The sequence below is a fragment of the Clytia hemisphaerica genome, unplaced genomic scaffold (assembly GCF_902728285.1).
Source record: "Clytia hemisphaerica strain Z4C2 unplaced genomic scaffold, Clytia hemisphaerica genome assembly, whole genome shotgun sequence".
Taxonomy (NCBI): domain Eukaryota; kingdom Metazoa; phylum Cnidaria; class Hydrozoa; order Leptothecata; family Clytiidae; genus Clytia; species Clytia hemisphaerica.
Genome location: NW_027103811.1, coordinates 100,671 through 120,242, shown reverse-complemented (window position 1 = coordinate 120,242; position 19,572 = coordinate 100,671). Strand labels below are relative to the sequence as shown.

The 19,572-nt window shown below is 36.0% G+C and overlaps 3 protein-coding genes and 1 long non-coding RNA gene across 4 annotated transcripts in view; 3 read left to right on the top strand and 1 right to left on the bottom strand.

The window, feature by feature from the left end:
* The first annotated feature begins 253 nt into the window (after nt 1–253).
* LOC136806562 (uncharacterized) lies at nt 254–11,754 on the top strand. The gene is made up of 9 exons (XM_067063148.1): nt 254–381; nt 1,247–1,388; nt 2,168–2,336; nt 2,809–2,929; nt 4,025–4,113; nt 9,399–9,590; nt 10,192–10,284; nt 10,741–10,858; nt 11,291–11,754. The coding sequence occupies exons 1-9, from the start codon at nt 316–318 to the stop codon at nt 11,744–11,746; spliced, it is 1,446 nt and encodes a 481-aa protein (XP_066919249.1). The 5' UTR covers nt 254–315; the 3' UTR covers nt 11,747–11,754.
* LOC136806563 (uncharacterized) lies at nt 5,766–7,383 on the bottom strand. Its single transcript, XM_067063149.1, has 2 exons — nt 7,133–7,383; nt 5,766–6,343 (listed from the first exon to the last, which is right to left on the bottom strand). The coding sequence occupies exons 1-2, from the start codon at nt 7,308–7,310 to the stop codon at nt 5,802–5,804; spliced, it is 720 nt and encodes a 239-aa protein (XP_066919250.1). The 5' UTR covers nt 7,311–7,383; the 3' UTR covers nt 5,766–5,801.
* Nucleotides 11,755–13,302: 1,548 nt separating the features above from the next.
* LOC136806561 (uncharacterized) lies at nt 13,303–14,065 on the top strand. Its single transcript, XR_010846579.1, has 2 exons — nt 13,303–13,456; nt 13,963–14,065. It is a non-coding gene; the product is annotated as an uncharacterized lncRNA (long non-coding RNA).
* Nucleotides 14,066–14,164: 99 nt separating this feature from the next.
* Nucleotides 14,165–19,572, top strand: part of LOC136806560 (uncharacterized) — a 31,693-nt gene continuing 26,285 nt past the window's right edge. The window contains exons 1-6 of the mRNA XM_067063146.1: nt 14,165–14,263; nt 15,634–15,825; nt 16,370–16,481; nt 17,525–17,742; nt 18,071–18,104; nt 19,413–19,504. Coding sequence (XP_066919247.1) covers nt 14,253–14,263; nt 15,634–15,825; nt 16,370–16,481; nt 17,525–17,742; nt 18,071–18,104; nt 19,413–19,504 — 659 coding nt within the window. The 5' untranslated portion in view covers nt 14,165–14,252. The remainder of the gene's footprint in view (nt 14,264–15,633; nt 15,826–16,369; nt 16,482–17,524; nt 17,743–18,070; nt 18,105–19,412; nt 19,505–19,572) is intronic.

The following is a 19,572-nucleotide window of genomic DNA, read 5'->3' as shown; positions in this document are numbered from 1 at the left end:
TTTATGAGAGTTTCTTGTTGACGGAGACTTTTTTAGAATTATCTAATAGTAAAGCGTCGTTTCTGCAAGTTTTTTGTTGACGGTGAATTTTTCAATATTATCTAATAGTAGAACGTTGTGTTGAATTCGAGAATTTCAACTGTATATGTGCAACTAGTAAAACGTTTGTAATTTCAGTGAAACGAACAAATGAGTGTTCATTTATGACTATGAGGTCACATGCTGACTAATTCTTCATTTTTATTTTTTTCAGACCATCAAAATAAAAATAGAAAACAATACAGTATCGGAAGTCAATAATAATAATTTACAAATATGGTGAAAGTCAATGTTACATTGCTTCGTTATATGTCACAAGAAGACTTCCGTGTCCTCACCGCCGTAAGTTTTATTACTTTGTTTCTGCGCTCATTCAGGTCGTTTGGTAGCCTATACTAGACGTCACCCGCGTTTTTTTACGCAATTAACGTCTATTCCACTTTGCGACTTTTTCGATTGTTTGGAGCCCGGTTTGGAAAATCCCGGTTTTTAGTGAAGTGCTCGCTAGTCGTTTGGTAGCCTCTCTATGAGACGTCACTGCATTTTTCTTACGCAGTAACGGAATAAAAAATCCCGGTTTTTGGTTAGGTACTCGCTAGTAGTTTGACGGCTTTGACATTTTATCGAATATCGTTTAATTTTCGTTTTGTTTCTTGAAATGTTAAATTCGTAGGCTTATTGTACGTCTGCGGTTTATAAAGGTCCAACCATTTTTTAATTCTAAAAGACAAATCTAAAAAAAGTATACTACAGCCTAATAAGGCTTATAACGGTGCTAATCGACAAAGATAAACAAATATCGACTGTTAAAAATCGTACGAAAAGAAAGCTTGTCTTTATTTCGTCTATGCGTTAAAAAGATATGATCAATAATTATGTACAAAAATTGCCTGTTTTCTCCTTGAATCTTAAATTCTGTTTCTTTTATACACTGCAATTGCGGTGATAACTGTGCGTCCATCATTTCTATTGTTCTCTTTGTACAGGAGGGAGGGTATCAAATATTTGGAAATTTTCTGCGTACGTACCCAGCTGGCACACAACGTTGTTTTAACGTTCATTTTACGTTATATGGACGTTGTGAACATTAGATAAACGTTAAAACAACGTTGTGTGCCAGCTGGGTACTATATTGATGACCCGAAATAGCAAGTCTTTTAGTTCCAGATATCAATTTTAAACATCAATTATTTATATATCGTTCTAGGTTGAAATGGGTATGAAAAACCATGAGACGGTCCCTACTGCACTCGTTTCACAAATCGCAAGTCTCAAGCATGGTGGTTGTCACAAAGTGTTGAAGGAGTTAGTCAAAAACAAACTTCTAGTCTATGATAACAATCGAAATGGTAAGAAATTAATCAGACATCATTGGGCTGTTCCACTAAATTTACATACAGTTGGTGGACGAACTTTTTTAAGAAAAAAGAAAGAAATGTGTGGATACCCAGGGATACCCCCTGGAAAATGGCAAATTTTGCAAAAGAAACCCTGGAAAAATTCTTTTCATACCTTAAAAGTAAGGGTGGACAACTACAATGAGTCTTTTACCCTTGGAAATTTTAGAATAAACTTTTACCCCCTGGAAATGCCCTGTATGGATATAAAATAACATAACATTCAAATAACCTTTGTCGAAATAATGTTATGCACTCTACACTCTGTTATTATAATAGCAAGTAGGAGGCTAAAATTTGGCTCAACTTCTTGAATATTCGCCGATATTTTTAGATACCTCTTGAATGAACCCATTGAGTTAAAGGGTTTTATTATACCATGTTTTTAAAGATAGTTAATAACATGGTCCCACCGAATAACCTGGTGTTTTGATAATGTAATATGAATCTAATATGGAGCAAACCGGCGGTTTTATAGGTGGTCATCAAGGCCATGTTCGCATGTAACGATTCCGTTTTTCTCTGAAACGAAATGAAGCCATTCTTATTGGTTACATTCAAGTTTTACGTCACTTCTAACCAATAGAATGGCTTCATTTCGTTTCGGAGCGAAACGTAATTGTAACGTGTGAACATGGTCCTAATAGCACATAGTGAATGCTGCTAGTCCTCTATACGTCATTAGATTTTGTAGTGTTTTTTTTCTCAAATTATTCATTCTACTCAAAAAGGTTCTGGCTATCGACTTAGTTATCCTGGCTACGACTACTTGGCATTGAAAGCTCTGTCAGCTCGTGATGTCGTCTATTCGGTCGGCAATCAAATCGGCGTCGGCAAAGAGTCGGATATTTATATCGTCGCCGACGAAGAAGGCGTACAATACGCTATGAAACTACACCGGTAAGTGAAACCAATAGATCTCATGATATTATCATGACGTAATGTTTTATACGGTAACACCCAAAATAGTCCGGGCGTTTGCCTCTAGTTTTATTGTTTGAATTCAAAATTAGTGGCAAACACCCGGTCGTTTTTAGGTCCTTTTTATCCACTTTGAGATGAAGTCAAAAAATAATACCGCTGCTATTGTATGGTTATTTTTTCTTCAATAAGCTACGGCTACCACCAATATGGAATACAAACGTTCGATTTGCGTATATTTAGTTTACCATCCAATTAACCTTTGAATCTTAAAACCCGGTGTATGCGACGGCTCTGAAACTGTCGAGAGAGGGCTAGAATACTAATTTGAATAACTAGCAATATTAACCAAAAGCTGTAATGCTTATATCTTTGGTTGATTTACATTTATAGTCTCTAAATTGTTTTAACAATGTCACAAACATTTTATGTATATTCCTTGCTTCTGTAGGCTTGGTCGTACATCTTTTCGTAAGATCAAAGAGAAACGTGATTATCACAAACATCGAAACAATGCATCATGGTTATATCTTTCTCGTATCGCTGCTGCAAAGGAGTTTGCTTTCATGAAGGTTTTTCATATCGTTGACATTAAATTACATACTATCTTTATAAAGTTGACTCTCTCTCTCTAATTCGATCCTCAAGGGACTGAGAGTTTTCTTCGAATTAGAGAAATATTCGAATTACAGAAAGTATTTTATACTAATTTCTAGCTGAGGGGACCAATATTTTAGTTCGAATTATTATAAAAGATTCGACAATAGTAGAGGATTGAATTAGAAAGAGTTTACTGAAAAACCAGCCAGTTTTTGTTGAGGTTCGGCCGTTCTAGGCCTATGGTCAAGCCTATTCCTTCGTTTCGAGTGTCAAACTCTTACTAAAGAGTACACTTTTTTTTATAATAACAAACTAACAGAGCGTTTAAGGCTTCGATGGCCGGATTGTTAAGAACAAGTTAAGAACATTTTAAGGCTTTGCTAACTCTAAAACAGCCGAAAAAGAAAATAGAAAAATGTGTAAAAATACTCAACAAATGGTGAAAATAAGAACAATTTAAGAATATTTTTAGGCTTAAAATCCAAAAAGTTAAGAATATCCGAAGGCTTCAAAATTTTTGGATGTTCTTATGAACAAAAACGTGTAATTCCTGGAACTGTCAATTTATGGACTAATAAGCTCTTCTTGTTTTTTCTTTGACCTTTGACCAAATTGTTTTGATGAATTTTTGAGATGAAAAGCTCCTGGATACACATTTTCTCTTTTATAAAAGAACATCCGAAATTTTTCTTTTTTTTTCTTTCTAAACCTTAGCTTTTTGAGTTTTAAAGCCTTAAAAGGCTCTTAAATTGTTCTTTAATTTCTTGGCCATCGAAGCCTTATGTTCTTATACAGTTTGTTCTTATATAAAAAACTGTTTTGAGAAATATCCGAAGGCTTCAAAAAGTTTGGATGTTCTTATAAAAACGTGTATGTACCGGGTACCCCACAAAAATTTAGTTTAATCTTTCCTCTCTCAAATGGAAAAGGATTGGATATTTTGAAATTTTAAACCTCTAGAAAATTCACTCTCAAGAGAGAAACTTTTTTGTGGCGCACCTGGTCCTTCCTGTTGAATTTCTAACCAAACACAAGAATGTATGATTCCACCATCCAATCCCTTTTAGGTGTTGTACGATAACGGTTACCCAGTTCCAAGACCTGTGGATTTTAACAGACATTGTGTCATTATGGAGCTTGTTGATGCTTTCCCACTGTAAGATAACTTTATTTGTTATTTCATTTGTCATTTAACTTGAGGGGGTTTTTCTAAAGAATCCTGTATTACACGCTTTTTTTTATAATACACTTTATAAGAATGTCCATTATAAAAATGGCCAAAAAACTAAGAATAATGCTAAGAATATCACCATCGTGGAATTTTGCTACTCAAACTAAGAAAGCCTTTTTTAGAGCATTTTCAATTATAAATTGTCAATCACCCCTAAGTAAGGCTCACTCCTTTCATAAAAATGCCAATATATGCTTGAGACGTATGTACTAAATGTTAAAGCTAGTCTGAGCTAGTCTGAATTAGGGTCCTAACTTAAGAATTCTGTGAGAATAATTTACGGTGATTTTCCTAAAAAAGTTAAGAATATCCATGATGAAATGGATTTACACCATTCTTATAAAAAAAAGCGTGTACTAAAAAATAGACAAAAAGAGCGACAAATTTCATAAAGAACGACATATTTTCCTCTTTGTTTATCACGGGAATTTTTAACTGCATGTGTTTAAAAAGAACAACAACTTACGCATGCGTGTTACAATGCAGGTTTCTTTAGAGGAACAGACTGCCTTTAACACCGAGTCTCTGTGATCTCATTTTAATAATAATCGCACGATGGGTTATTTTTTCTTATTTGGCGTGCCTTCAAAGAGAGCAAATTAATCGTTAATTGAATCCTGTAGAGAGCAATTAATTTTTAATTACTCTTTCGAAGGGGTGCCAATTTCTTCAAAATTTGAAAATTTCACATCATTCTTTCATCGAACGTGTTGATTTCATTCGAATGTTGCTTTGTGAGAAAAAACTAAAAAAATATCAAAAAAAAAAATATACAGAGGGAAGAGAAGAATAATGCTTTCAGTGTAATTTCCTTTCATTGTTTTCATGATACTGAAAAAAAGTTCTGAAAATCATTGTGCGATTAGCTCGTTATCATGTGATTACACACACTAATATCCGGGGGGGGGGAGTACTAGGGTTGGCGAATGAGGGGTATGTGCGGATGGGACCTCTGAAAACCGACCCTTAGAGAGACTGATTTTTGCTGAAAAGGTGACCCTTTAGAGAGACTTTTTGAATTTTTTTTTTCGATTTTTGAAAAAAGTCATACCCTTAGAGAGACTTTATTACAATTTTTTCTCTGGAAATCAAAAAGTTTCCTGAATTTTCTGACCCTTAGAGAGACTGATTTAAAACTTTCTGATTTTTCCGACCCTTAGAAAGACTTTGAAAGGTGAAAAAACCGACCCTTACCGTCCGCACATACCCATCATCCATTTTTGCCTAAGTACCCCCCCCCCGCCCCCGGGACTAATAATGATAACAATAATGACTAATATTTGATCTGACTGGCCATGGAATAACGACTGAGCATTTAGGCAGCTCTGCCATTGTCTCTCCCAGGGGCCACTGTAATAACTAAAAATGAGTTAAATTGAATCGAACAATTTTTCTCTGGTATCTCTATTATCGTACCGGACTATGTACTGGGCGGCTAGGCAACGTTTTGCCTACCTCTATGTACAATAAAAACTCCTGTACATAACTTTGTGGTTTTTTCCTTAAGTGAAATACTGTACGTCTTTTTAACTTCGTGGGATAGAAAAAAGAAATGAGACTGATAAGGCAATAACGGGATACGATAAACAATAAACGCACATAAACTATGTTGTTTACAATTTGCTTGAAGGTGACACCCAACCGTATGTGACACCCTTGAAATTCTGCTCCATGTTACCCATAAATAATTTCAACCCAAATCTAACACCATTCTTGGGATAAAGCCAAACTTTCGTTTTGACGCCGTCCCCATAGTCGAAACTATCATCAACAAGTTCACTATACCCATACTTTGAAAAGAAGTCGTATTGGGAGGTAGTAAAACCAGACAAATTGTATTTCACTAAAAACTTTGCCAATATCAAAATAGTCATTGCGCCTCCTACTCGATTATTCTGATATTCCAAGCTTGTGCTGAACCGGCTGATCTCGGTCAAATTCTTTTCACTCAAAACCTTGTCAAGTTGGGTTTTTCCTGATTCTTTGTTGTGATATAACTCTAGATCAAAGAACGGGTTTTCATCTGTACGAAAGGCAAGTCGCATACTTGTGATTAATTTGTTTCCATGAAATGTTCCAATCCATATTGAGCTCTTTCCATCGAAACGATCGGTGATATATTTCATTCCTGTGTCTGAGCTCTTGATTTGAAAACCTTTGGGACAAAAAAAATATGAAAGCATTAAAATTCATTATAGCGTTTTGAGCAACTTTACTCAGAAGTAGAGACCATATCGTTTGTGATCTTTGAATAGACTAGAAATATACACCTTAGCAGTTTTGGAAAGATCGGAATATTGTTGTGTTATTGTTATTGTTGCGAAATTTGCAAAAGTACGCTTGGAAAATTTCTTTTCACACTTTAAAGTGAGAGTGGACAAACTGAAATCAGTCTTTTACCTCGTGAAAATCTTTAGAAATACAGACAGACCCCCTGGGAATTTTTCTCGTATTACCCTCTGGAAATGTTCGTGCACCCCACCTCTGTATGGATATAAAATGGAATGGCCCATTCGGACCAAGAACTTTCCTCGAATTAGAGAAACATTTGAATTATTGAAAGTATTTTATACTAGATTCTCGCTGAGTGTGCAAATACTTAAGTTCGAATTAGAGAAAGATTCGAATTAAAGAGAGTTGACTATACACTTAAGTAAGTCTGCGACCGCAGTCAGAGGCGACGCTAAAGCTCCTCTTTCGATAGCTACTATTTAGCGACCGTTGTGCAGTGGTAGAGCATCCGGGTACGGTTCGTAAGGTTGTGGGTTCAACCCCCAATCGGGTCATACCAAAGATTCTCAAAATGGTACTTTATACCTCGCTGCTTGATGCTCACCAATTAAGAGAGGGATAGATAGCTATCGAAAGAGGAGCTATACACTTAGAAAATGAGTGCTTCCAGATAAACTATTTTTAAAGTTATAACTTCCATGGGAAATTATACCTGTAGGATTATTTTCCTCTGACCATTGCCATCTTTGATTCTTATATGTATCATAAAGCAATCCTTGACCTTTAATAATCTCTTCTCTGGTTACCAACATCTTTGACATAAAATCACCAGCTTTCACATAAAGATCACGATTGGACCATTTAATACATGACAAAGCTTGGATATTCATTATATATTATGCAAAATGCACTAGATACGGCTGGTACTATACGATTTAGACAAATACACTGCAAAATGGCTACAGAAACTGCTCAAAAACTTATCTTAGTGTACTGTAACCAGAATCAGACTGATTCCGTCGTGCTTGTGTCTTCAACGTCAAAGAACTAATCGTGATCAAGGAGAATATACCTAAAATGAAGGAAGTGTAAACTTTCTTTAAAAATACGAAATAAGTTTCTTTTTGAGCATTGAAATTAAGGACTTCTATTCATGAAGACCTATAGAAATAGACTATTGTCAAAATGGGAAAAAGGATAAATAAATAACTGGGATAACTTGATTTAGTCTTTTTTTATTCAGTCTTTTTTATTCGACCGTGTATTGATACTCTAGTCACGGTAATATCAATAGCTCCACAGGAAGCTCGTTATGGCAACAGAAAAACAGATTATTATTGACCAAAAATAGGAAGCCTTTTGACAAGGTAGCACCAAAACTGAGCGATTTATAATTTGCGTAAGCGTTTCAGAATAAGCCGTTTCGAATAAGTAAAAGTCTATACAATTTTCAAAAAACACACAATTTGCTCCACAGTACTTTAAGTTTCATGTTAATACAATCATTAGCTGTACAAGACTAGATGAACAAAATTCCTTTTTATATAAAATTACGAAAAGTTAGATATAATTGACCTGGGAATATAAATGTCGTAAAAAAATACATGTAAGTCTATAAGTCTAAGACATTTTAGGTAATTCATATGTACACGAAAACAAGATGCCCAAGGGCATGAAGGCCCAACATTAAGAAAACAAAAGGTTAACATGCCTCAAAGCTCTAAAGGGAACAAAAACAAATGATAGGGCGCCATATCTCAGTGGCGTATTTAGAAATTTTGCCAAGCAGGTCAAAAATTTGAACGGAAATTTGAAGCCTGGTTCTTGAACAGGTTTTTGATATTTCCTTTATTCTCGTTTATCGTTCGAGATTCACTTTAATTTAGGTGAAGTCATGGTGTACAGGAGGGGGTTTATCTAAAGAATCCGACATTTACTAAAAACAGACAAAAATAACGACAGATTTTATAAAAAAACGACAAATGTCGCAATCCACAGCCCCGACTGAAGGACACCTCTACGTATTCATTCCTCTTTGCTTATCACGTGAATTAACTACATGTGGTTTAAAAAGAACGACAATTTACGCATGCGCATGTGTGTTACAATGCAGAATTCTTCAGAGGAACAAACTGTGATTGTCTATCAGTTCAAAAAACATTTGAAGAAAAAATTACATCTTCACTGCTGTCTCACTTTTTGAAGAAGTGTGGGAATTCAAACCGGCACAATACTGGTTTGTAGGGTTGACTCGGTCATCGCTCTATATCTTAAAGTTATTGAGTCTGTCCTAAAAGCTAATTCAAGCAAAGTCTGTCTCAATTTTTTTACTAGCTTTTTTGCTAATTAACCACTTGTGGTGAGAAATAAATGCAACAATGCCCATTTCCACAAAATAAGAAATATAGATAAGTTTGATGATTTTCTACCCCTAAAATATGAATTAAATGAGAGGGGATGAAATACATATTGGCGAATCACTCTAAGATATTATTTAGTGTTCAGAACAACAACCGAATAGCCTATAAAAAACATCTTGAGAATTGCTTCATTTTTGTTGAACAATAACCATGAATAATTATAACCGCATGAATTTTTGGAGAAGTAGAAAGAAGATGAGAAATCCTCTGAAGATGAGAAAGCTTCTTTGCCCGGCACTATATATCAGGTTATCATGTTGTTCAATTATTGGAGTAATGTATACGTAATGTAGTTTTTGTAGTTAATGGAATCGATATCGTCTTTCTGTGATGTTTTGTCAAAATCCATTGGTATCCGATAAATAAATTTGAATATTCACCAAAAAGTTGCTGCAACAAAAGCAATTCAGCTTCCGATGGCTGAAAATGTTCAAGAATAAATAAACGGTGGGCGGGGTCCTAATAGGAAAGGGCTCCCCAAAAAACTTTTCGAAAATTGACAAGTAGGGGAAGGTTTATGCCGGAACCTCAGAGTATCTTATTCCCATTTTCTTTTAGGTATCATGTTAATGAACTGAAGAACCCTGGTCAAATATACAGTGATTGTATGGACCTTATCGATCGGTTGGCATCTTTTGGTTTTGTTCATTGTGATTTCAATGAATTCAATTTGTTGATCAATAACGAAGGGGAAGTCATCGTTATCGATTTCCCACAGATGGTATCTATAGATCATATCAATGCACCCATGTAAGTGTTTCTTTGAGACTACCTTTTGGAATCTGTTTTGGAGATATCAAATTGTCATCTTATATCTCGTTCGGTTAGGTTAGGTGGAAAAAATTAGAGGTTTTAACCAGGGCCCTGGGGGGGGGGGTATTAGGGCAAAATGGGTTATGGGGATGCGCCGCTGGTCAGGGTACCTTTTTTAACCTCTACGAATCCCAGGTAGGATCGCAAAAACACCAAAATAGAAAACCAGTCCCATTTTTCGAACCTCAGCGGAGCACCCCCGTCGGTCGGCAAGGGTAATACCCCCCCTCCCGGATCAGGGCAGAGAGGGCTTTTCCATGTCAAAACAATTCAAAACATGTAAATTATTATTCAAACATTAGTGCTTTTTAAAAGACTTTTTCCTCGAAAGAATTTCATGCTGCATTTTAACGATGCAAAGCTCTTTTTATGCGGAAAAATATCACAATATCTGAAAATGGGTGTCTGAAAAATGACGTAATTACTGGACAACCCAAACATTTTTCTTGTGTAAAATTTACTAGAGGACCTCTCAAGCTTTTAATCAGATTGTTTAGGTAACCTTGAAAGTTATTTTTTCAGTTCATTTCCTTTTTAGGTATTTCGATCGTGATGTTCAATGCATACGAGATTTCTTCAATCGTAAATATGGCTTCGAATCAAAATATTATCCAAAATATGATGACATTAAGTATGATCCATTTCAATCAATATTTTTAAAAAGATTCTTCGAAAACCCTTTCTGATTAGTGAGTTATTGGATAGTTGAGGAGGTCGGATATCCAGGAGGCATATATGTTAGCATCATAAAGGCAAAAAGGGCCGGATAATCGTTATGCAAAATATATCAAATATCCTCAACACCCCCAACCCCAATTTGACTTGTATACATATTTTAATGGCTAAGCTTTCATAAGAGTGATTACAGCTGTTGTTTGTGAGGGGATATTAAAATGTGAATGAGTACGTTGTATTTTAATTTTTCTCCCTATTCATTATCTTGGAAGATCACCAATCCTTTTACTCCTTTTATATGCAAAAATGATGAGTCGCGTTCCATCAGCTCATCTTCATTTGTATTTTCTCAACATTGCCTCTATTCTTTCGATCACTCTTAGTTATACCTACCTAAAACTTCTCACATTAGACGAAAATACGATTTGGACGTTCAGATATCGGCCAGTGGATGTACAAAGACTCAAAAATCATCAGGAGAGAGACGAAGAGAAAACAGTGATGGTGATGAAGATGATGAATTTGAAAAGGTTAGGTGGTTGCTATCCATATATCCAGTCCCTGTCGGTTGCTTTCCATGACATGGTATTAGTAACAGTATAGAAATAAAATGGAGTTAGATTACGTCGTGTTTTTTATTGGCAACCCAGAAACAACTAAGTTATTTCGCAAATTCCTAGTATTTCTGGTGTTTACGAAGCGAAAATGAAGTTATCTTTGATTTTAGCTAATGTCATACCTCCAAGTAACCGCTGATGAAGTATAAAATTTTCTTAATTTATCGAAGAGCTCTGGCACTACAGAATGTTGGTAATTTGAAACATCATCTCTTATTTAACTATCTTTTTCTCTAGAGATTTTTCAGCCATTAAGATTTCAAACTTGTTTTAAGATTTTGATCTGATTTTCATTATTGTGCCCTTGCCCCTTGCAACCAACAAACTTTTTACCTTATTCCATAGTTTGCTGATGGGCTACGTCATAAAGGGATATCACAAAAAGACGACGAAGATGGTTCCGAAGCGAGCGATACAGAAGAAGAATTGGAACAAAGCGAAAGTGAAAGTGAACAAGAGGACGAAATCGAAAGTGAAAGTATCAAAGATCAAAACGAAGAAGAACTAGTAGATGAGATAGATGAAGATTTAGAAGACTTGCGAATCGATAACAAAGACAATAAACCATTTCGAGATAATCACCCTAAACAAAAGGATGACGTCACTTCAGGGCAAAACAACAACGTAACTATAGTGAAAAAGAAAAAGAATTTTACGGAAGCCGACATCCGTGAGAAAATGAAGAAGCATGTTAGTAAGACGAAGAAAGATCAACATCGTAGGAGAGTAAAGAAAGGAGAGGCGTCGGTGGCCACCAAACAGAAAAATGAAAATAAATTTGTCATCAAAGATAGTTGGTAATTGGTAGATCTGCGTGACCGACATGGATTAGGGAGATGTGTTTCATTCGTCTTTCTGACATAACAAACATTAGAGAGATCTAAGGGGTCTGGAAAGTTGAGACAATCCTTTGTTTTCATTTGTAGATTTGCAAGGCGAACACTATATCTAGGTAAACATAAAGAAACCTATTTAGCACCTCTAGATCTCATTAAAGTTGCCAATGTCCTGTGAGATAGATGGATAAAATAGTGAGTTTATGTATATGTATTTTTCTGCGAAGGAGACGCTTAACTTCTAATTTGTCTAGATCCTGCCTGACTGAGGACGACGGTAAACCAGCGCCTTTACCGTCCTCGATTTTGCGGGTCAAAACTGTGTTCCAAATCGCTTGAGTCACTCCGACGTCCTTAAAAGTGCAAATACTGTACATAAACTCGCTAATGTTACTTTTGGAAATGACTTTGGCTATTATTCGGCAAGAAGTGATGGGTGTGTTATATGTGGGGCTTATTACAAGATATGATTGTATTTAGTATTTTGTAAAACGACCATACCATTTTTTGTAGCGTTTTTATAACATTTGCTTTTAGAAATTATCAGAAATTTTCTACCCTCTCGTAGCAACAATTATAGTATGAAAACTGAGTAGAGGAATCTTAATTTAGAAAATGCCTTTGAAGTTCAAATAGTTTCTTACCGATAAAGAGGCAATACATTTGTTTCATTATTATTAACTGTTTATATCTCATTCTTCTTTTCAGATTTACACAAAAAAAACTTCTAGATGAAAAAAATAAATGAAGAAATATTTAGATTTTTTAACAAAAAACAAAACAAAACAAACAAATTAAAACAAGAAGACAAAACAACAACAAAAATAGATAAATAACAACAAATTAATGAAAAATAAATCAAAATGTCAGATGACGAAGACCAGCCACCTCATCTTCCATCCGACCTCCATTATGAAAAATGGCGTCAAGCTATTGACGAATGGCGTAGAAATACAAGTATCGATTTGAAGCGACAAGCATTGGTCGTGAGGACAAAATTAACAGGTCGCGCGCGTGAAATAGCGCTCAAGATTGACGCAGATCGTTTGAATCAAGCTCATGGCATGCATTATTTGATGAAAGCCCTTGATGAGAAATGTAGGAGCAAAAGGTATGTCAGGCTTTATTGTCTTTGTGTTTCTTCTTTGATATTTTAAGATAATATGTTATCAAGGATTACTAAGACTACACAATATATTGACGAAAAATATTCAACAATTAGGTTTGCAGACCGTGACGCACGAAGCAAATAAAAAAAACTCTTAAAAGAAATTTTTCTTCTCTAACCCCCCCCTCCCCTTTCATATTGTCGGAATATTGCAAATCGGTCTGACAACATAGTGCGGAAACCTTATTATATTGCTGGCACTCAGTAAAATTTTCTGACAATATATTGTGAAGTGTATGTAGCCCTTCAAAGTTTACACCTTACTTCAAAAGATTTTATCTTAGCCAATGATATAGTCCTGTGATTGGTGTTTAATCATACTGACCAACGAATATTGTCACTTTCACAGGAAAACCTCTCGCTTTGAGGAAGTTGAACGAGAAGAAGAGGAACAGAGACGTTACGAGAGAGAACGACAAGAACGAGAAATCCGCGAAAAAGAAGAACAGTTACGACAATTACGAGAAGAAAGAGAAAGAGAGTTTCGCGAATGGGAACAAGAGCGAGGTAGTTTTTTTATTGATTTTAACAAATTGTCAAATTTACTTGTTTTCTTTTTTCTTACGGCGCTTCACAGTCACGTGATACTTAATGCGCTACTTAATGCGCTGTGGTATAGTGGTCATTGACCTTGGTTGCTGCACAGGCGACCGAGGTTCGATTCCCACTCGCAGCGGTGACGGGGTGCTCATTGAAAGCGTCTATAGTTGCGAAAATAGGCCTCAAAGCCTCCTACAACTCAATCAAATAAAAAAAAATAGAAATAGTAGTATAAGAGTGGTGGAAATTTTAATTTTGGCTCAACCTTAGTCTCTTCAATGTTCTTGTGATCTCTTACGTCTTAGTATGTTAAGTTTTATTTCTAAGATCTGAGGCCCAGGTTGTTCTTAATTTGTTCTTAGGTTTTGGCCAAATTGTAGTTCCAAGTTATTCTTATTAAAAATACTGTTACTATGAAAAAGCGTGTAAGGTTATTTTCTTTAAAAAATGTATTTCGTTCTGTTTTACGTCAGGTATTAATGACCGTTTTTACGATGATATTCGCGATCGAGCCGATCAAAGGGACCATGATGACCGATACGATAGTGAAAGAGATCGCAATTACGGCGATAACGACCAAGAGAATGGAGGCTACGGCGGTACACACGGTCAATATGATAATTACCGCGGAGATGAGGGTAATTACTACGGCGATGAGGGTAATTACTACGGCGATGCAAGTAGAAATGACTATCACGATGATAGGGATAGACGGGATTACGACGGCGATAATCGAGGTTATGAAGGCGTTGGCCAGAAATATATGGATAACAGGTATGGAAATTATACAGCGTGTCCAGAAAAAAAGTGATAGACAATTTATACGCTCAAATCATGGCGTCCTCCAGCTTTTTGGTCCCCCCTAATAAGAGCTAAAATCCCCCATCTGGCCTTTTCCCTCCACCTGTCTTCAAAATTCGCGCTCCTCCCAATTGGGAAATCCCCCTAGCCGTATTGTATAAGGGTTGCGAAGTGATGATCCAGACTTGCCTCAATTCGCAAGCTACTATAGCAAAAAAAGACTCTCAAAATCCCTAGAAAGACAGGCTCATAAGCCTGAATGCACAAACAAAATGTCTTCAAAATTCGCGCTCCTCCCAATTGGGAAATCCCCCTAGCCGTATTGTATAAGGGTTGCGAAGTGATGATCCAGACTTGCCTCAATTCGCAAGCTACTATAGCAAAAAAAGACTCTCAAAATCCCTAGAAAGACAGGCTCATAAGCCTGAATGCACAAACACACCAGGAAGGTTTGTATTTATCCTATTACTCCCCCCACTAGGTAGAGGACTGAATATACCCCCTATTTGTCTTTCTCCCCCCATCAAGCTTGAAAATTTCCCTTCGCCCCTGGCACCAAAATCTGATCCCCCCCCCATCTTCCTGGGGGGGATGATCCCATGCAAATCTTATGTCTTATTTGATCTACTGCAATCACTGTCACTGATGCCCTTTTTAGTCAATCATTCAATTATAAAAGCGAAAGTGTTTGACTTTCCATAAGAAAAATCAAGAATAACCTTATCGGCCAAAACTTAGTCGGCCTTAATTATTAGTCAGCCCTAATTTTAGTCACCTCGGCAAAATTTAGTCACTAAGTGCCGACTAATAATTAAGAACGACTAAAAACTTGGGCCACTTCTAAATTTACATGCAGATGGAAAATAAGAGAAAGCTTGAAATACTGGAAAATAAGGAAAGCTTAGTTATAAACTTTTAATTTGGCCCAAATTTTTAGTCGGCCCAAAATTTAGTCGGCTCAAAATTTTAATCGGCCTTAATTTTAGTCACTAAGCCAAAATTTAGTCACTTAGGGCCGACTAAGTTTTGGCCGATAAAGTAATGAGGAAAGAATTATGAGGATTTTTCTTTTTTTGTAAAAAGATTCTGTCTGTTCCACATTCTTTTGTGAAAACTTTATACATTAGTTTGGTCCTCTCGGTCCGCTCTTTCTGTTTAAAAAATATCTGTTCTCGTCTGAGCTTTCTCCTCGACTATCATACATTTTTACTACATGTATGATCGGGTTTGATACAAAAAAAGGCTTCAAATAACCTTTAGGCTTTGGTAGCAGGACTGTCAAACTGTCTGTTTAACTAACAAGAGTCGCAGAGATAGATACCCGTTTTTTCGCTATGTAATAGAACACACGATCCGTGGAGGCAGCCAGAGGCGAATGATCCACAAACACCAAAACAACCTGAAGTTCCTGACATGCGGAAACCAAAGCAAATGAAACCGCAGAGTTATCATAGTCAGAAATTACAACAAGAGCGCTTGAAAGAAGCCAAGAAGAAAGAGCAAGTACAAAAAATGATCGAAGAATCTAAAGGATCGTAAGAATACCATTGTTTTCTATTCTTCTCAAACAAATTCTTCCAAAGTACTAAACTTACTTAACTTTCCGTCTTTATTTCAAAATGTGCTAATTTTTTGTGTAAAATCAATTTTCCATCTCAGACGAAAAACCTTGTTTCGGTAACTGCTTAAACCAAAATCTTTCTACTTCTGGACTAACCAGATACCTTGAATCCAACAAAAGCTAACTACCTACGGTTTGCCCCTTATTTCTGTTCGAATTAGCTGGTTATGATTCCGTTTCACGCCAATTTAGGGGAGGTTCTTAACGATATCGACTTTCACGTAGAGCAGTTACCTACACACTTTGGGAACTTGGTTAGATGATCTGCAGGAGACCGTATATTCTCCAATGAAATTCAATTAAAATTCTTCCCAATCGTTTTGACAAAGTGGTCAAAATTATCATTTCAGTTTTTTTCCGAGTTAATCTCTACTAGCACTCCATTCTCGAGAAGGTTAAACCTGAAATCAAGAAATGGGTTTAGTAATAATCAATTTTTTTTTTATCATTTTTTTTAGTAATCTAATCATGATTCGACCCGGAGAAGAACTCTTGACGCCTGCAGAACGCGCCCGGAAACGGGCGGCAGAATTATCGGATAAATTGGTCAACCCCAAAACTGCGCCAAAGGTATGTTTCTTCTCTCATGGTATTAAAGCTTTTGAACAATTGAACCTTAACCTTTGAAGATGAGAGCTCGATTTTTAACCGTTCATTAAAGAATTTGTTTTTAGATACATTTTTTTTTTCTTTATTGAAACATAAACACAGGGTACATTACGAACATATAATACAAAATACTACTAAACATTAATATACACGTTATTTTTTTTATTAGAACCCAGTTTATAAGAACATTTAGGCTGAAATTCGTCGAAAAATTAAGAACATCGTAAGAACATGCCCAGCCTCAGTTTGGAAAAAAATGACAAGAAACTACAATTTTTCTTCTTTTCAAGCAGTTTTAACCCAACTTAGGCATGGATTTTCTAAAATCGAGAGTCAAATATTGTCCAAATTGTACCAATTTTATATGCTCTTTATTTTGCATGATATTGTCGATTTAGAGTAGTCTGAAAAATTAAGAACGCATTTAAGAAGATTTAGGCCTGAAAATTGCTAAGAAAATAAGCACATCCAGGCTCAGCCAAATTTTAAGTGTTCTAATAAAAAAAAAACGTGTAGTCCCTCCCTCCGCTAGAAACTTAAGTTATATCGCCAGAGGTAAATACATGTAAATACATGGTGGATACATGAAAATGCTACACACTTTTAAATATTCCCAACCCTATAAATCAGATGAACTAAAACCGGTGCTGAAATATATTGACAATACTTTCACTTTGATTCATTGGATTTTTCGATAAAGCGGTGTTAAGTAGCTTTCAGACTATATTCTCAGCCTCATCAGAACATTTTTCAGCTTTTATGATCCTAAGTCTTAAGTCTCGTGTTAAAAGTTACATCTCTACTTTCCAACCGCGGTTTCAAAATTTTGAGTGAATTGCCCTTTTTGTACAAAATTTTACGGCTTCGGATTGCAGATAAACTGAGATACTTTCTCATTTAAAGCGTCTTTTTAAGACGATAAGCGAATTCAGGAGTAACCTATAAGGATCATACTATTTGTTTTGCGGAACAGAAATAACATAACATTTTCTTCTACTCTTCAGCCTATAACAATAAGATTGCCGACAGCTTTAACGCCTCGTCAACCGCCACCGCCCTCCCTTATCCAGCCTCACGAGGCTACCCGTGTTGATAGCCAGGCATTGCTACAAATAGCAGAGAAAATGAAGACAGAGCAGGCCTTATCAAAGTTACCACAAGTAATGAAGAAGGACACTGGAACTTATTTCACTTTTTTTGAAATCAACGATTTCGCTTCGAGGTAGGCTGAGTTTTGTTGTCTTTTGATCTTACTCCAAGGGGGGCTTATTCTTACAATTTGCAATTTTTGTTGAAGTTCTTTTCAGAAAATCATTTTCTTTAACGTCTTCGATAAAGATTTTTAAAAAGATATTGTACTATAACTGAAAAAAAAAATTAGTCCCCTCGTCTAAATTAAGATGTTGATCACACCATTCGGGCTGACTGTCTGCCAATTCAAAAGGAATCTTTGTTTTTATGAGGGAGAGAACAACGCGATGTATCTAACGTTCATTTAACGTTATATGTACGTTCAGTAAAAGTATCAAAATTGTTTACGTTCATTTTAGACCATACCTTATAAAAAAGTCAACGCATGATTTGGTGAGTCAGCTATACGTATTATTTTTGATCTATTTTTTATTTGTAAACTTGAAATTTGTGCAGTTTTTATTTTAACCCGAAGTTCCATACTTCAGTTTACTCTCGCTAATACGAATTCGAACAGAGAATCTAATTTTTTCGAATTACGGAGAGATTCGAATTACAGAAAACATTTTATGAAGGATCCTCCTGAACGGAAACTGAGAATTAGTTCGAAATATAGAAAGATTCGAATAATAAGAGCTCGAATTAACGAGAGTCTATTGTAGTGCTGCTCTACTATTCGATAAATGATTGTTGAATAAGAGCCATCGATTATTATATACATTGATCGCTAATCGATGCTAGAAGAACATGCTCAATAGACCTTTTTCATAAATTACGTCACGAACATCACATGCCTCGTATTGAAATTATTGCCATGGTGGTTAACTTCCAGTGGATTTTATTAAAACTACTTTCTTTTCATAAAAAATAATTTAATGTCTCAAGGGACATAATCACCAAGGTAATTGTTTGAACGAGGCAAGTGATGTTTGTGACGTATTGTTAACCGGTTACTTTTTCGAAGCGGGCTACACGGCTTTTTGCGCAACGTGATTGGTTCTTTTTGTATGACGACGGGCCTATACTGCCCAGAGTTGCCCGTAGTTAGGAAAATTCATTGTGACGTCACTTTTTCAAAGGAAAATGCACAATGCGTTGACCTCATTTCTCTCATTCTTTATTTCTGACGTCAGAAATTATAACAAAATTTTATCTCTTTTCGCTTTTTTCACTTTATTTCGCTATTTTTCCTAGATAAAGCGTTAAAAATCAATCGAAGCTGAAGGAAACGGTTAACAAATACAATAATGACCGGTTTTTTTGGGCTGTACTGAAAATATTGCCCTTGGTCAACGTAACAACCTCGCAAGCTTGGTCGTTACTTGACCTCGGGCAATATTTCTCAGTACAGCCCTCACTAACCTAGCGAGCACTTCACTAAAAACCGGGATTTTTCATCTCGTTTCTTAGTGAGTTCCACTTTGGCGATTTTCGAAAAATAGAAGCCTTTCAAGTGTTTTGACGCAAATTCGATTATTTTGCTACTGCAGGAGCTTCGAAAGTTAAAAGTGACGTCAAAAAATCGAATGTTTAGAGCCCGAAAACCCGGGCTCAAAACATTCGAAAAAGTCGCAAAGTGGAATAGACGTTAATTGCGTAAAAAAAGCGCGGGTGACGTCTAGTATAGGCTATCACTAACCGGTCATTATTGTATTAAAGGTCAATTATGTTCGATATCGTCGTAATTTTCATTGATTTTAGTTGAAACATAAAACGGGCTGTACAGTATCCATACGAGGGCGTTATTATTCGAACGAAGGTCAACGCCAACAAGCTATACTGTCCAGTGTCTTGTAAGTATTACCTACATATATCATATTCCTTTGCCGTGGAAGTGTGTCCAGTTTTGAAGTCGATTTGT

Coding starts and splice junctions, on each gene's coding strand:
- LOC136806562 (XM_067063148.1), top strand. CDS start 316: ATGGTGAAAGTCAATGTTACATTGCTTCGTTATATGTCACAAGAAGAC. Junction 382..1,246: donor ACTTCCGTGTCCTCACCGCC/GTAAGTTTTATT, acceptor ATATCGTTCTAG/GTTGAAATGGGTATGAAAAA. Junction 2,337..2,808: donor TACGCTATGAAACTACACCG/GTAAGTGAAACC, acceptor TTGCTTCTGTAG/GCTTGGTCGTACATCTTTTC.
- LOC136806563 (XM_067063149.1), bottom strand. CDS start 7,310: ATGAATATCCAAGCTTTGTCATGTATTAAATGGTCCAATCGTGATCTT. Junction 6,344..7,132: donor AGAGGAAAATAATCCTACAG/GTATAATTTCCC, acceptor TTTGTCCCAAAG/GTTTTCAAATCAAGAGCTCA.